The sequence below is a fragment of the Homalodisca vitripennis genome, chromosome 6 (genome assembly GCF_021130785.1).
Source record: "Homalodisca vitripennis isolate AUS2020 chromosome 6, UT_GWSS_2.1, whole genome shotgun sequence".
Taxonomy (NCBI): Eukaryota; Metazoa; Arthropoda; class Insecta; order Hemiptera; family Cicadellidae; genus Homalodisca; species Homalodisca vitripennis.
This window is the reverse complement of record NC_060212.1, coordinates 107756823-107773778: the sequence shown is the minus strand read 5'-3', so window position 1 is coordinate 107773778 and position 16956 is coordinate 107756823. Positions and strand designations below refer to the sequence as shown.

The following is a 16956-nucleotide window of genomic DNA, read 5'->3' as shown; positions in this document are numbered from 1 at the left end:
TATATTATTCATTTCCTTGATTGTTATTTCTTAGAGAGAGCAAAATCATTCTTATACATTTATTATATAAATTGAATTTTTTCTATTTTATTTAAATTATCAACCATTGTTGTGTTAACAAAATTTAAACAGTTCAAATAACTAAAGTAGCAACTGATAATGAATGGAAAATTTAAGTGAGTTATTTACGTGATTTTGTTTAGTGTGTGCTTGATTGTATTATTTAGTCATAGTTTATTATTAGTGTTGTAGAAGCATGTCAAGCATGAGCGTGGCTGCATGGAGCCAGCATGACAAGTGTGTCTGGGCCTGAGTATTCCATCAGGTACTGGTGTTCATGAGTACCACCTGTACCTGTGCTATACTTAGGCTCAGACATAACCCCACCACAGCTTCACTACGTCTCGTCGCATCGTCCGTACTGTACTTCAAGTGTACGATAGCAACTAAACCTTGGTTTGGTCTCTCCACTATAAATAGTGGCCAAAGAGGCCAATTATAATACTGAAAAAAAGCAAATGAATTTTTGTAAATAGCATAAGTAGACTTTTCTCGCACATTTACAACATAACTTAACCCTTCACAGACAGTCTAAATTTTTCAAAGTGTGTTTTTTAGGCTCAGGGCATACAATAAAAGTTGGTATACGATGGCGAATTGGCGTCAAATAATTTGTTGAAGGTTTTATGGCAAGAGACGTGTTAATATACAAGGTGTGATCAGAAAGTTAATGGACTGTACTCTCCATTTTTTTTTGGACACAACTATACAAGCTGGCGCGCCATTAGTCTTTGCCGCCATAGCCGCTGAGTTGTTGTGCAAGTTCCGTTATGTGCAAGTTCCGTTGTTGTGAGTGGTTAGATTATGTCTGCAGGTTATATGCTTTGTTGTTGTGTGTTATCATTACGTAGCGATTTTTATGATGGCTGATAAATTCAAGCAAGGGCTTGCATCAAGTTTTGCTTTCATATGCATTTTCATTTTTGGAAAGAGAGAAAGGTTACAAGAGGTTAAATCTGGGGAATAGGCCAGTCCAGAACGGTAGCCATGTTGTATTCTGTCAGAAACTGTGTTTTCATGGAAGCTTTAGCTTGAGCGTTGTCGTGATGCAACAGCCAGTTTTTGTTTTTCCACAAATCAGACCTTTTTCAATGGACATTTTCCATCAAAAACCTCAAAACATCATAATAAAAATCAGAGTTTACTGTAACACTAGGTGGCATGAACTCGCAATGGACAATACCTTTAATGTCAAAAAAACCATGACCATTGTTTTTGTTGCACTTCTCACTTGTCTTGATTTTTTTGGTCTTGGTAATTGTGGACTTTTCCACACTGATGACTGCTGTTTTGTTTCTGGATCATAACCATAAAACCAACTTTTATCACCAGTTATAATCCTGGATATGAATGTGGGGTGACTTTCAGATGTCTCTTTGAGTTCACTGCACACATCAACACTGTGCTGATCGACCCGGCACAAGGCACAAATTGCCGAGGCACAAATTTTGTGGCAACTCGATGCATGCCTAGATTTTCAGTTAAAATTTCTTGACAGCTTCCACAGCTAATACTGGTTTTTATCTGTTTTGCGCATGGAAGGCCGGTCTGAACGATGATCATCTTCAATTGAAGTTCTGCCACTCTTGAAATGAGCGTACCACTAAAAAATCTGTATTCTGCTCTGTGAATGTTCTTCAAAAGCTTTTTGAAGCATTGCAAAAGTTTCCGTTGGTGATTTCTTAAATTTATAATAAAACTTGATGCTAGCCCGTTGCTTGAATTCATCAGCCATATGAACATGAACAAATATATGAACAAACATATGACGAACATATGAACGAACATATGATCAAACATCACTATGTAATGATAACACACAACAGAGAGTTTTTATATATTTTCTTTAATTACCTGTGACAAATACTGTTTTAAAAAGTTTGACATTGAAAACAGATCTGTATTGTTTGGCTCTCATTTTGAGGATATATCCGTAAACCATCAGCTATAAACAGTCTTCATCGGATATATCCGCATTAGTCTGCAAAGGGTTAATGTACCACTAACTGGTTTCATTTATTTTTTTCCAATAAAACATATATACAGTAAATTCCCATCTATGCAACATCAATTAAATCTGAGTAGTTTACATATGAAATAATTTTGAATGACAGTAAGCATACTAATTTAATTTCTTGTACAAAAAAAATAATTTTTTGTAGAGTAAGATAAACTTGAGCTGTGAAATAAATCGGTTATTGTTACTTTGTGAGATCTTATATCATCTTTTATTTGTCACTGTATTCAGCCAAAGTAGGTTTTGAGAAACAATGTGTTTACTTTTGTTCCTTACAGTTGATACAATAATGGAACCAATCTATTACAACCAATCTGTAAAATATATGAAAATCTTTTACTTGTTTTTGTTAACATGAAAGCACAGACAGTCAGGTCTTTATTTTAGTTAATTCAAAGAAGTGCATTAGAATAGTTTAGATGAACATTTAGGAATATTTATAACACACTTTAGGAAACCCTTCAGCAATTTGAAATCATGGAATATTTAAATATTTGTAAACATTTGTATCCATCGAACTAATAAGGTTTGTATTTATATTTTTACTATTAGTCAAAATTAATATGTAATGGAACTTTTTGTTGCCATTTACCATTAAAAAATTATAACAGACGACTTTTTTCCTGCTTAAAGGATTCTCTGTTAATTTCAATAATATTAGTAATAGTTTAATTAATTCTAGGTAACTGCTACTGTTATTTATTCTTAAACACGTTATTGTGATTTGTTTTTGTTCAAGTTTATTTTATTGTTGTTGTTTATTTTTATTGCATTGTGAGAAATTTCATTAATTTTTTTCATTTATACATTCTTTCAAACTAAAATATCTTATTTTTAAATAATCAAATTTAGTACTTTGTTTTTAGAGGCTTTTCAATTTTTCAAATTATCTTTTTGAATCAAATTCAGTTCCTTGCAAATCGTCTCTAATTATAATTCCAACTATATTTTTCAATGTCAATAAAATTAGTATTTAAAACAAATGTTTCCTTATTTTAGTTTAACTTTATAGATTTCATGGAAATGATTTTAGGTTTGCATTAATGTTACATCTTTTAATCTCACTATGTTTCCATTTTTTGTCAGTAACGGAGATGACGGAGAAACTCAAGAAGGCAGAGGAGAGAATTCAAGCTACTAGTGTCAGCGTTGAGGGAAAAGTTGACAGGTAGGCTAGAGTAAAAAACTTAAGCTGGCTGATTATTGTATTAAGGTTTTATTAAAATAACTCTCTTTTAATACAACTTTTGTATTATTATATATATATATATATATATATATATATATATATATATATATATATATATAATGGATTGTGTACCAATGATATACAGAGATTGATCCATTCTTATGTTTTGAGTAGCAAGGTATTTAAGTTTAAGGAATTTTACTAAGTTAAATATAGGATGTAATGTGTTATTTTTAATAAAGCTTTAAAATGCAATTATTTCTTTATGGTTAATTACACTATACACACGAAAATTATGAAAGTACCACTTTTTGAATAAATTATGAGTGTAGCTTCAATATTCAATATGGAAATTATAAATAATGTACTCCCATTTGGAATGAAAAAGTAAACCATTCTAAAAGTTTAAAATGTGTTGAAGTACAAATATTTAAAATTAATTATACCTACTATTCACTGCTTAAAATGATAAATATGATTAAACAATATAAAAATGTACTGTCTTGAAATAAGATTCAACAAATTAAAACAAAACAATTATCAAAATAAAATTCACTTTTTTATTAATATTTTATTTATAAGAAACTAGAAATTTATTTTATTTTATTCACTAATGTTTGTCAGAGGTAGTTTATTTTGTATTAAACAAATGTAAGTTTTCTTCAAAATATTAACTTGTAAGTAACAAGAGTAATCATGAATAATCATTAATATTATCTAGAATACCTCATGATCAACATTTTTATTGTCTTTGAATACACAAAAGTGCAATTGGTGTTATCAGAGTAATATATTGAAATCCAAAGACAAGTAATATTCAGCTTATATTTTATTTAAATTTTTTCAATTAAAAATTAATTGATATCTATATAAAAGATATAAAAATGTTTAAATATTATAAATTTTAACAATATATCTGAGCGCTTATAGTCATAGTTTAAAAATGAATTAATCATTTTAAAATGTTATTTCTATCATATTACGTAAGGTTTTGTGGTTTAAAAAAATTAAGTGTAGCTAAAACTTAATAATAATGAGTTGAAATTTGTTAATACCCTACTACTAAGTTATATGTGATAGGTTGTTTAATCATTTTATTTTAAAATATATATGGCTTGATTGAGTTTTGTATTGACGTATGCTTAATAAATCTGACATAAAATGTTTTCTTTTACAATAACTGTGACAGTATTTTCAACTAAATATTTCAACATTTTGTTTTTAAAAAAGGAAAATGTGAATCTTCTGGACAGAACTTTTATAATTCTCATAGCTTTCTTTTGCCACAAAAATACTTTTGAATTGCACTGATGTTACCCCAAAGAATTATTCCTTGGCATTAAGCATAATAAGCTGTTAACAGCATGTATGATGTAGAATCTTGGAGCATTGGAAAAAAGGGTTTATTGTACTATCACTAGTATAAACAAATTCAACATTTTCCAATATATAATTTTTATTCTGTGCAAGGCCTTTCTGAATCAAAGATTCCATCATCAGGCACTTCACAAATTATCAAATGTTTACATTTTTAAATAATAATTAATTTTATAATAACATATGGTTAACAATTTGGATGTATGGTTAGCCAGTATAAAATATTTAATCAGAATTACATTTTTAATTTCTTTATAAATTGAGATGAGAGTAAAACTGAATTTTGAATTGGTCCGTCTTCATTGTTGATAAGTTTGTATGATGTTTCATAAAATATAAATGTACATAACAATTATGCTACTCTTGCTAATTTAGGACAGAAATTTTGAGTATGGCACTCCAAACTTAATTTACTATCCAGATGTATTCCAAGTAATTTGTTTGAATCAAAATTAGTACTAATGTTATGGTCTAGTGAAAAACAAATGGTATCACCTGCATATTACATGGTATTTCTGAAGCAAAATCATTGACAACTATAATGAATAAAAAAGGACACAACACTGAGCCCTGTGGTACACCAGTCTTTATATTTTTGAAACCTAATCTATCTTTCCCTTACTCTACCATTTGTTGCCTGTCAGATAAATAGGAAGACAGACATTTTAATTCTCTACTTTTAACACACTAACAAAGTACAATTTTTCTAAATGTACTTTATGAGAAATGCAGTCAAAAGCCTTTGACACATTAATTAAAGTGGCAGAGGTAATTAATTTTCTTTAAAAATCCAACAAATTACAGAATTATCAAAAGTATCAATTGCAGAACTATCAGTCTTTATAATACATTAAATAGGTAAGAAAACGATACTGTTTAATACAGAAAAAAATATTATACAGGCAATAGATGTACAGTTACACTTTCACAAAGAATTAAAATATTTTTCTACAGATAGGAACCAGTAAAATTGTATAAAAGTGAAATATTTCGTAGTATTCTGCATAATTATGGCCTTTACCAATTTATTTGAAGTACAATATAAATCCTCACTTTGAGATAAACTTAACTCAGGCACACATACTAAAATATCTTTTTCTGTAATAAGATTCCATTTAAATAAAAAACACTACATTATTGCATTTTTTTTTAAATATTTGTCTAGAATATTTAAAACAAATGGTTTTTCTAACTCTTTAGTTCTTCCTTACTACCTTTTTGTTTTTTATATTTTTTTAAATTATTTGGAAATGCTACAGATATGAACATATGATGTGATGTTATATATGAACATCTGTAAACCTATCATAAGCAATACATGATTTTTATGTGGATTGTGCTGCACATCTGTCAATCTAGTAAACCAAATAAGAAAAATATTCTCTTTTTGTTTATAGCATAATTTTAATCCATTCTTTGATACCATTCCTTGTTCAAAGTAAATATAGTAGACATCACTAGACTGCCAAGGCACAAGATCATGTTTAGTTATCATTTGAGGCAATATGAGAATCAATAAATTATAGTCTAGAAGCTGAGAGACAATTTACAATTATATTTACTTTATAAACCATGCAAACTCAAGCAGCGTGTCACGTTATGCTGTATAGGCCTTATCAATATCGACTATTGTCACTGATGATATTGTATTATTTTATTACCGTGGCAAAATTAATTGGCATTACCGTGTTTCTAATTTAACGCTGCTGGCTTCAAGTTCTCGTGACATGCACTGATACACAATTCTGAGATAATAATTACTTGTTTCAATTAAGTTTTCTCTTGTTCTAAATATGAATGTATTCTTAAATAAAATGTGTATGATCAGTTACGTACCCTGACCAGGGTGGATCATGTTAACTAAAAGCTCAATAAGTGTTTACAACTTAAAGATGATTATACAATACATGTATAAAATATTAAGTTCAATGATTTTGTTTTTCATTCCATGGAATTTGGCTGAGCAGTAGCAAATACTTTTACATTCGTTTTATAGGTAACCATGATGGCAACAAGAAAATTGCAGAATACATAAATTTTGAAATAAACTGAGAACATATGAAATTTTAATCCACATTATCCTACTGGTACTTATACAGGATGTTTCATAACTCTCCAGACAAAGCTTTATCACATTATTGCTCAAGTCAAGACAAACATATTTCACCATATGAACATGGATCTCCAATGCTTAGTTTTACATCTGTCTGTCTGTATGTGTTTTTAATTAAAAAGGCAATATCTTGAAAACTAATAAATTAAATCCTACAAAATTTGGGTCGAATGTTTATGGTAACAAGGCCAGTTACTAACAAAAATAATGATATTATCTTTAATACTTTCAAAATGGTGGCCATTGAAATTTTAAAATTTGAATTTATAAAAAAACCAGCAAATTTACAAATTAACTACAGAAATAAAATTTTTTGTGGATTTGATTAAAAATTAAATGACACCAAAATGGTTTAAATTGAATAATAAATTTAGAGCAGGTTTACTTTGTCAAGACATGGCCCACATTGAGGTTCTCAGCGAATAGTAAACAATACAAAAATTGAATAAATGGCCGCTCTAAAATATCTTATGAATAAAATAATGTATGATAACAGCTTTAAACCATGTTGTCATATTGGTATATATATATATATATATATATATATATATATATATATATATTCAATAAACTTACATCTTCATATAGGTACATACCTCAGTATGATATGTTAACTATCTCAAACTATCCTGAGGAACTCTATATGGTGTTTTCTCAGATTGATATAAATTTCATTGATTTTCTTTTATTGCAGTTATTTGATTTCTGTTTTTCAGGTATAATTACATACAATCGAGTGCTATTGTCTTGTTTCCTAGTTGAGATAATCTTTAAACAAACTACACATCTACTTACAGAATTATATGACCCATTATAGATATTTCTGTATTCATGACAAAATTTGCTCTGAACTGCCTGTTCTCAATTTTGCTTAAATACCATATTTTAACCCCATGTGTATACTTTTTCTGTAAACATAATTTTGTTTCAATTTGTAATTTTTTCAAAAACTATTATATTTGTTTTTTTTTTTTTAATATTCTGCATTTATTTTACTCATTTTATATTTAAATTCTATAAATGCTTCTTGGCCTGTGTTAGGACAGGAGTTACATCTCATAAAATCTAAATTACTCGAGTCTCAAAATAAATTTGGAGCACGTAGGATACGAAAGATGCAGATACAAGTATGATGACAATGTTTTCCTGACTTGTTGTCATCCAAACTATGTTGACAGATGCCTGGTGCGTAACCTGGTGGTGGGCTACCTATCAGCACCTCCCAGCAGTCGGCAGCAAGCTCTTGGCATCGTAGCCACGGTGCTGGACTTCACGGCAGATGACCGTCAGAAGAGTGGTCTTGACCCTAACACCAAGTACAATGGACTCAAGCAGCAGGTCAGTTCTTCTCCACTGCTGGATTTTGTGAAACTAATAAATTATAGTTAATTATTATTATTTCTTACAGAGCTCCCAAACTTCTACATACGTTTTACTTGCCCAAACCATCCTGTTATATTCCATTTTATCTTATCTCATTATGATTCTTCATTTAGTCTAGTTTGTATTTCTCACTTTATCCTTGACCACCATACTGTGTACGAGGGTCGTTCAATAAGTCCTTAGAAAATCCTAGAGATGGCGCTCGAAGGATAAAAAAAGATTTGTTCATAAGCAGCATTATTGACTTGGCAGCTTTCAAAACTTCATATCCATCCATCACATAGTTTCGTTGCTGTTGACGATTGAAGTGAACAACTTTTGTCTGTTTATAATAATGGAGAAAAGTGAGTTTTGAGTGATGATAAAACATTTTTATTTGAAAGGCTTAACACCGAAAGAAATCAAATCTGAGTCGGATGCATTTCATGGCACATCAGTTCTTGTGTTTGCAACAGTTTATAATTGCGTAAACGAGTTTAAACGTGGCCGTCCATCTACAAATTGGAATGACCAGTGGAAGTATCTACTCCCAAAATTATTGAAAAAATCCAGGAAATGATTTTGAATGATCGATGAATTAAAGCGCGTGAAATAGTTGTGGCTACAGGGATATCAACAGGTGCAGTCGCTTCAATTTTGCATGAAAAATTGTTAGCAAAAACAATTTCTGCGAGATGGGTGTTGCTTTTGCTAACAGAGGACAATAAGAACAACAATAAAGATTCGGTGGTCAAAATGGCTGAATTGAAGTTTGAAATGCTGCAATCGTTATTTACTAGATTTGGCTCCCAATGACTGTTATCTGTTTTTGAATTTGAAAAAATGGCTTGGCGGATGACGCTTCACTTTAAATGAGGAAGATATTTAGTAAACAAATGCTTATTTTGAAGAAATTCCAAAAATGTATTTTTGGACAGATTAAAATATTCTGAAAACACATTGAAAAATTTTATAGAGCTGAAAGAAGATTAAGTTTAAAATAAAAAAATTCATAAAAACTAGTTTTTCTATCTTTTTTTAAGGACATCTTGAACGACCCTCGTACTTTTCAAAATGTCAGGTCCAATGCATCAAACTTTGAATTGAAACAGTAATATAAGTTTATTTTAAAGTTAACTGTATTATTTTTGTTTTATGTCAATCATATCATGCATTGTAATGTATTCATATAGGCAATAACATTTTTTTAGTATATGTAATTTATTAGAATAATTTTCAATAAAGGTTTAATCACAAAAAGTACTTGCTCGGTTGGGACTCGACCCCAAGGTCTCTGTGGTGTAGTGGTAACGAACTGGCCTGGCAAGTGAGAGACCTGGGTTTGAGTCACAGATTGAGCAAGTGATTCAATCTATATTGAAAATTAAATCAGGCTATTGACGTTTATCCAAATTTAATGATTATTAGAATAATTGGTATGTATTACATTATTGTACAAGATGTATTTAAACCAATGCAACATACTTCTAGAGGTCAAAATAAGACATTTCTTCCAAAGAGACACATAATGAAGATCTATTTAAAATTTATTTTTCTAATTCTTATTGTACAAAGTCAACTGGTTGCTTTGTTTGCTCAAACTTTGATGTTTTTTTAGAGTTCATAGTGGTGTCACCTCGTTCATAGTGACTAGCTTCGGCTCAATCAAGTGTGCTCACTACCTCAAAAAGCTATACATTTGTATCTCAAACAAAAAAATCTTTTGTATTCTTCTTATATATATAGTCACTTACAGACTGTAAGAATATAAAAAAATATTTAAAATTTCGTGTACTCTTAGAGATGAAGAATTTACAAAAAATTCGTTGTTTTATGGTAGTTTTTAAATTTTTAGAAATTTTCTTTTATTAAAATATATTTATGCCACAGATTGCAGTCTGATCGCTCACTTTTACCATGCCTTAATTTATAGCATTGGATGAGTCATCTTTTGTTTAACTAATATAATCAGAGATATGCTCACTTTCACAGCCAATTTTCGTGTGAATAGGCCTGGCCCTAGATACTCTTCAAAAAGGATCAGTCCTAACCGTGACTACTGATGCTACCCATATGCTTATGCATAGTGCCTACAATATCCATATTCACAACATTAAACTCCCTCCATTGTGAAATTGTCTTTCTGTGTGGTGTATAATCCATTGTTTACTTGTTTCAGTCATTGTCCGAGGCATTTATCCAATTTCTGGAAAACGAATCCCGACCTCAGCCTCAGCTGAGGTTGCCACTGCAAGACAGTGAGGTAATAAGTTTATACTCAGGTGATAATTATTACACATATAGCTAAGGTGGGAAGGGTTGATTCAATGTCTGTGACAGTGTCAGATTCCAGACGCTGTACTTAGAGGAAGGTGAACTGGAGCTAAACTCCATAGGCCTCTGCATGACTGGTAGCAGAAATTAAATTGGGTAAAATGTAAGACTTTGGTTAAAGTCATGTAAAACAAAATCAATAAATAATAGAGCAATCATTTTTTACCACTGTCTTTACAGTAAAATCTTTATTTAATATACTAAGTATTACATTTGTAATAAAATTATTGTTTTTTTTTTTATTGTTAATTTTGTAAATACTTTTATACAAATTTTTTAATTTTTGAAAATTAACTCTAACATACTTTACCTAAAATATGACAATGTTTTTCACATAAATAAAAATCTTCATGCATATACGAGGGGTATTAGAAAAATAAGGTTCCCTATGCCGCCGAGACAGAATGCGATATGTTGGGAAAAATCTGGCAACACTACCTTACTCATCAGTTGTCCCTCTCTCTATCCATACCACTCGCACCTCGCTACGTCCAACAGTGCGGGCCTAGCTGCCTTCGAAGATGGAGCTCCCCATCGTTGTTACCGCCAGATGCGAAATTCGTGCTGTGATACGTTTTTTAAATGCAAAACAGGTTTCACCTATTAAAAAATTCATAGTCAGTTAATCGAAGTTTATGGGGGGAAACTGCATATCTGTTCAACACGTTCGGAAATGGTGTAGAGAATTCAGTGAAGACCGCATGGAAATTCACGATAAAAACCGAGGTGGATGGCCTTCAGTTTTAGATGGAGTTGTTGAAAAAGTTGAGACAATATTGCCTGAGGACTTTTTGCCTCATGGAACAACAGTAAACTCTCACAGATATTGCGACACATTAAGAAAACTGAGACGCGCGATCAAGAACCGCCGGAGAAGACGATTGTACAGTGGTGTGAGGCTTCTCCATGACAACGCTCGATCTCATGTCTCACGTCAAAATCAAGAACTGCTGAAAAATTTTGGCTGGACTATTGTGCCCCATCACCCCTACAGCCCGGACCTAGCTCCAAGTGATTATCACTTATTCCCAAAATTAAAGGAACACTTGGGTGGCCAACGCTTCAGTACCGATGATGAAGTCAAGGAAGAGGTTACTCGATTCCTCAAAGGATTGGCGGCAGAATTCTACAACATGGGGATAGGAAAGTTGGAGCATCGTCTATAAAAGTGTCTGGACAGAAACGGTGATTATGTGGAAAAATAGCGTAACTTTTAAGTTTTAAATTGATGTATAACACTAAGTAGAAATATAGAGCTGTCTATTTTAAAAAATCATGGGAACCTTATTTTTCTAATACCCCTCGTATATTTAAAGTAATAAGTTCAAAAATAAAATAAAGGAAATTGCTATGAGTAATGTTTTTATGATTTTGCTTGACTTTTACTTAAGTTTCCTAAGAAATTCAGATTGTTTTATACTGTTCAAAAAATTACTTTACAAATAATAAAAATACTGCACAATTGTAAAAGAATTTAAAATAACCTTCACCTTGACGTTGGAGTAAATCCATCCTCTCACAAACCGTGTTTCGGCAAACGATTTTTGAGCACAGGAAATATTTACGTCTTCCACACTTCCTTCACTATCATTGTTATTACACTTGTAATTACTGTCTAATAACAAAGCAACAACAGAATCCTTAAGTTTTTTACAACTAAACAAAAGCAAGTAACACACCTAACCTCGTATTTAGCAGCTGATCAACAAAATGAAATGAAATTTATTATCTTCTTAGTAAAGAAACCAGTAAAGACAACGATATCTGTAGGATATTTTCAGAACTAGAACGAACAAAAAAAGTGACTAAACATAGAATGTGTAACCAGCACGTAGCTCGTCATTCAGTTCAGGACTCTTCGGTTCATAGCCAACGTTTATGTCTTCCCCAATGGGTTAACCCTCTTAGGACAAGTGAGCTATATGTATGACTCGCTTAATGTTTATGAGTCAGGAAACATTCTAAAATTACAATTTTCTATGCCAACCTATGACCTTCCTAAAAATATTTTTTGCAGTCAAGTTAGTAATATAATTTATCTACTTCTATTTTACCGCATAACAGCTATCACATCATGTCACTTTAAATTTGTCGTCAGACAGATAATTTCTTTGTGTTTTTTATCTTTATTTGTCAAACAATCAACATGAAATTTTGTATTCTTAAAGTAAATAAAGTAACAAACTGGAAAATGTTGTTTTCCACATTAAAATTGTGTTTTGTTCATATAATAAACTAATGGTAATACAAATTACTTTTTAAATTTGTTTACCCAATGAAATTATTATTAAATAGTGTTATGTTGTAGAAAATGTTGTTGAAAATGAGGATAAAAACTATGTATATTTATTTTAATACTATACTTAATAATGTATTTATAAAAGTTTGCATTTTTCATATTTTTCACCTTTGTTGTCTTCAGTACATCCTTCATAAAAATTAGTACATTTTTCACATTGTTCAACAAGCCTTTGAATGCCTAAGTTGTAGAAATCGGCTGCCTGTGAAGATAACCAGTCTTTAACTGCTTTTTTCACTTCAACATCTGTGTTGAAGCACTTGCCACCAAGACACTCCCCTAGGTAGCGGAACAAGTGGAAATCACTTGGTGCCAAGTCCCGACTGTACGGTGGGTGTTCTATCTGTTTCCATCCAAATTTCTTGATTAGAGTTTGTGTTTCTTTCGCAGTATGGGATCTGGCATTGTCATGCAACAACAACACTCCAGACGACAAAAGACCATGTCGCTTATTCTGGATTGCACGTCAAAGTTTAGTCAAGGTAGCACAGTAGGCTGCTTTATTGATCGTTGTCCCTCTTTTCACAAAGTCGACTAACAATACAGAAGTCAGAAGTCTATCCTAAAACATGGTCGTCATAACCTTGCGTGTTGAGATTGTTTGCTTTACCTTGACCTTCACTGACGTTTATAGACTTGGGGGTTATGTGAGAAACCCATGTCTCATCCCCTGTGCAAATATAGTCTAAAAGACTGTCAGCTTCCTTATGATATCGCTTCAAAAAAGCTAGAGCAGAAGCCATTCTTTTCATTCGTTAGAACTCAGCAAGCAGCCTGGGAACCCAACGAGGGCTCAATTTTTGAAGACACAATTCTGTACAAAGTTGTTCTACTCACATTCGGGAAATCCATTTCTAAACCTGAAATATTAAATCGTTTATTTTCACGATTTTTTTTACCATACTGACCAAATCTCTGAAATGATTGATGGTCGACCAGAGCGTGGTTCATCATATACATTTTCCCATAAACAACACACAGCAACAGTAATACTGGGAGTCGGCACACATGCGTGTTTTGTCTTTGGCACTAAATTCAAACAGTTATGGTGAATCGGACCTTACTTTTAGAATAACCCTTGTTTGTACCAGAAAAAATAAAAACATTTTTGTTATTCTTAGTCTTGTCAAGATAGACAATTCATTTGGTCCAAACATTTTATTTGATTCAGTTGTAGCATTTTACAATTTTGTCTTTTAATTTAACTAAGAATCTTCACTTAGTGTCAATAATTGCATATGATATAAGTTGTCTTAATTTTAATTGTCTTGATAAATTATATGTTTACTCAAGCAATGCTTGTGAAAATGTAAACCCATGTGATGCAATAAATGGAATGAAATAATTGTGACCAGGGCAATCCTTGGAGAAAATGTTCAAATCAGTTAATTGTTGTGCAGACTGGTCGAAGTTCCAGTCTTTACCTCAATACATTTCTATACATCTCAAAATCACATGTTCTTGTTGTTTGAAATAACCATAGATTTATTGACAAGTATGGTAAGATATGTATGGTAAGAAAAATACTTTGCGTAAATATATGTAATTGTAAACACTTAACCAATCGCCAAATGTAATATCTTGTTTCAGGGAACATCTAGGAGTCGTAAAACTTCAGTGAATGAGATCGGTCTACCTCCAGCCCGGCGCACCAGCGGCTCTGTGCTCAAGGATGTTCTTAAACAGGATCTTTGATTGTCTACTCATTTATTCTATTTAGCTGAAGCATCTTTGTATCATATTGTATAATATATTTGATTATTGTTGTTCTTATTATAATTATCACTAAATAAAACCCAATTTTTAAATAAATATACTATTATGATTAACTAGTTCTTTATTGTACTCTTCCAATATATATATATATATATATATATATATATATATATATATATATATATATATATATATATATATATATATTCCTAGTTCTTAGACATACATGGTCAGTATCATGACTAACATGTAGGAATAAATAATCTGAAAAGAAAATAGCTTCAGAAAAGAAGACATCATCAAACTATCAAAAAAGGCCACCACAAAGAAGAAGGTCACTATAAAATAGTCATACTAATCGTTGATTGGTTGATTTTCAGCTTATATTAAATCACCATTATTATAGTTATTTGATTATAAATCATTATTTTGGAAAGTGATAAATTTATGTATGTGGTTACATTTTGTACAAATTTACAAAATCGAGGTTCCAATTCATTGGGTCCAGCTCGCAACGTAGCCCCATACTGGGCGCTGCATTGTAAAGTGCGATTTTTTTCCAATTGCGTTTCTAAACAAACAGATCATCCCAAAAAGTAATCAAAATTGTTCTCACCAAAATTATTTATCATCTCAAACTTTCCGCTGACAAATAAATAAAAAAAGTAGTAGCTGACTAACTTTTTCATGTTCAAAATTTAAATGTAAACTCGTTTTACTTGGTTTTTATATTTTTCTACCAAGCCATTACATTATTTATCCACTTTTGTTTTATACCAATGCCGTGGTCCTAGTGTGATATTTAATAGTACAAAATATCTCAATTTTATCTCAACTCTTAACTGTGTTCTAATAGTGTTACTGAAACAAGGCGAATAATAATAATAATAATTCTTTATTGAATATATTCTTAGAGAACAGTACAATTTAAAAATTCATTTATCGTGTAAAATGGATGGTCTTGAAGCCAGAGTTTTAGTTTGTGTCCAAACTGCAGCCGGTCTCTCCTCTTCAGTTCTAGTGGGAGGGCGTTCCACAGCTTTGCTCCGACATACGTTGGCTTCTTCTCCGTGGGCGCTAGGCGGTGAGCTGGAAGATGGTAGTTTGCAGCATGCCGAGTGTTGTAGTCATGTTGCTGTGCTCCAGTCATCACTTCATCGGGTGATTTCAGGTGTACGTAGGTCACAGCTTCTAGGATGTATAGGTTGACCACAGTGAGAATCTTCAGTTCTTGAAAGGCTTGTCTGCATGATTCTCTTGTGCGTAGGCTTGCAAGGATCCGAATTGCTCTTGTGCCGGCAGCGGGCATAGGTTCCAGTGGTGGAACCTATAAGTGGGCATAGATCGGCTTCAACGCTCATGATGTGTTCTGTGTAGGGATTGCCAGTCTATGGTATTGCTTGGTCACTGGACATAACATTGTGCATCAAAAACCTGATCCAGAGAACAACCATGGCCACCTGTAAAGTCCAATGCCAAATGCAAAAGGTTACAATATTTTAATTAATTTACAAGTACAGAGTGTGCCAAAATCTGTAAGCCTGGGTTTTGATTCTCAAGTTTCTTAAATGTGAACATATTTTATAAAAACAATAAATGTTATTTATAGTAAATATTAATTCAATATATGAATTATTGTATTATTCCAACACAAAATTGATGTTTGTTTTAAATGCTGTAAGTAGACAAATTGTTATTCTGGTTCATGTTCATGTATTTTATAAAAGGTTTTTGTACTATTTAGGATAATACTATAATACACTCCATAACAATATACAGTATGTGAGCCACTTCCTATGGAACAACCTGTATATTTTGAAATAAGCTGACAACAGATATAAAAAAAATCAGCTACATATAGGATATTTCCAATAAATCTCTAAAATCACTTATTAAAATCTCTTGATGATCAATCAATCTGCTTTACTCATTACTGTAACATGTTATAAGAATGGAATCAAAGTAAAATATAATGCCTGTAACATATTTTCCCATACTTGAAATATATCCATTAAATTACAAAAATAGATGATCTAATGTACAAGAAGTCATTAAAAGTATAAATTGGTCTGTCTAATACATTTTTTAATTTTTATCTAAACGGTAAACATCTTTTGTTTGCCAGATTTCTAGTACAGGAAAGTGAGAAATCTAGCTTCCTTGCAACTTTTTTAATATATTTTAAATGGTGTGCTGGTACAACCAATACATTTCTTACTTGTAAGTATGGTTTGATTCTACATTTTCAACAGTATTTACATTAAATTTAACATAATTATGTTAGACATTCCTGGATATACGAGCTAAAACAGTAATTATTGCAAGGCTTGTAAAATGTGTTCAGTTTCTTTCCATTTTAAATTTAACGTTGATTAGCGCATTCTTACTATAAAGAAGATATATTGCTACAAAATCTATTATTGATCACTTCTATACTATATTGCATTTTCCTTTATAAGTATTCTGATGAATTTAACAAATATTGTCAA

At 31.3% G+C, this 16956-nt stretch overlaps 1 protein-coding gene across 1 annotated transcript in view; it reads left to right on the top strand.

Annotated features, from left to right (window-relative positions):
* Positions 1-14580, top strand: part of LOC124364702 (thyroid receptor-interacting protein 11-like) — a 138216-nt gene extending 123636 nt beyond the window's left edge. The window contains exons 17-20 of the mRNA XM_046820391.1: positions 3164-3245; positions 7935-8094; positions 10298-10381; positions 14342-14580. Coding sequence (XP_046676347.1) covers positions 3164-3245; positions 7935-8094; positions 10298-10381; positions 14342-14446 — 431 coding nt within the window. The 3' untranslated portion in view covers positions 14447-14580. The remainder of the gene's footprint in view (positions 1-3163; positions 3246-7934; positions 8095-10297; positions 10382-14341) is intronic.
* The last annotated feature ends 2376 nt before the right edge of the window (positions 14581-16956 follow it).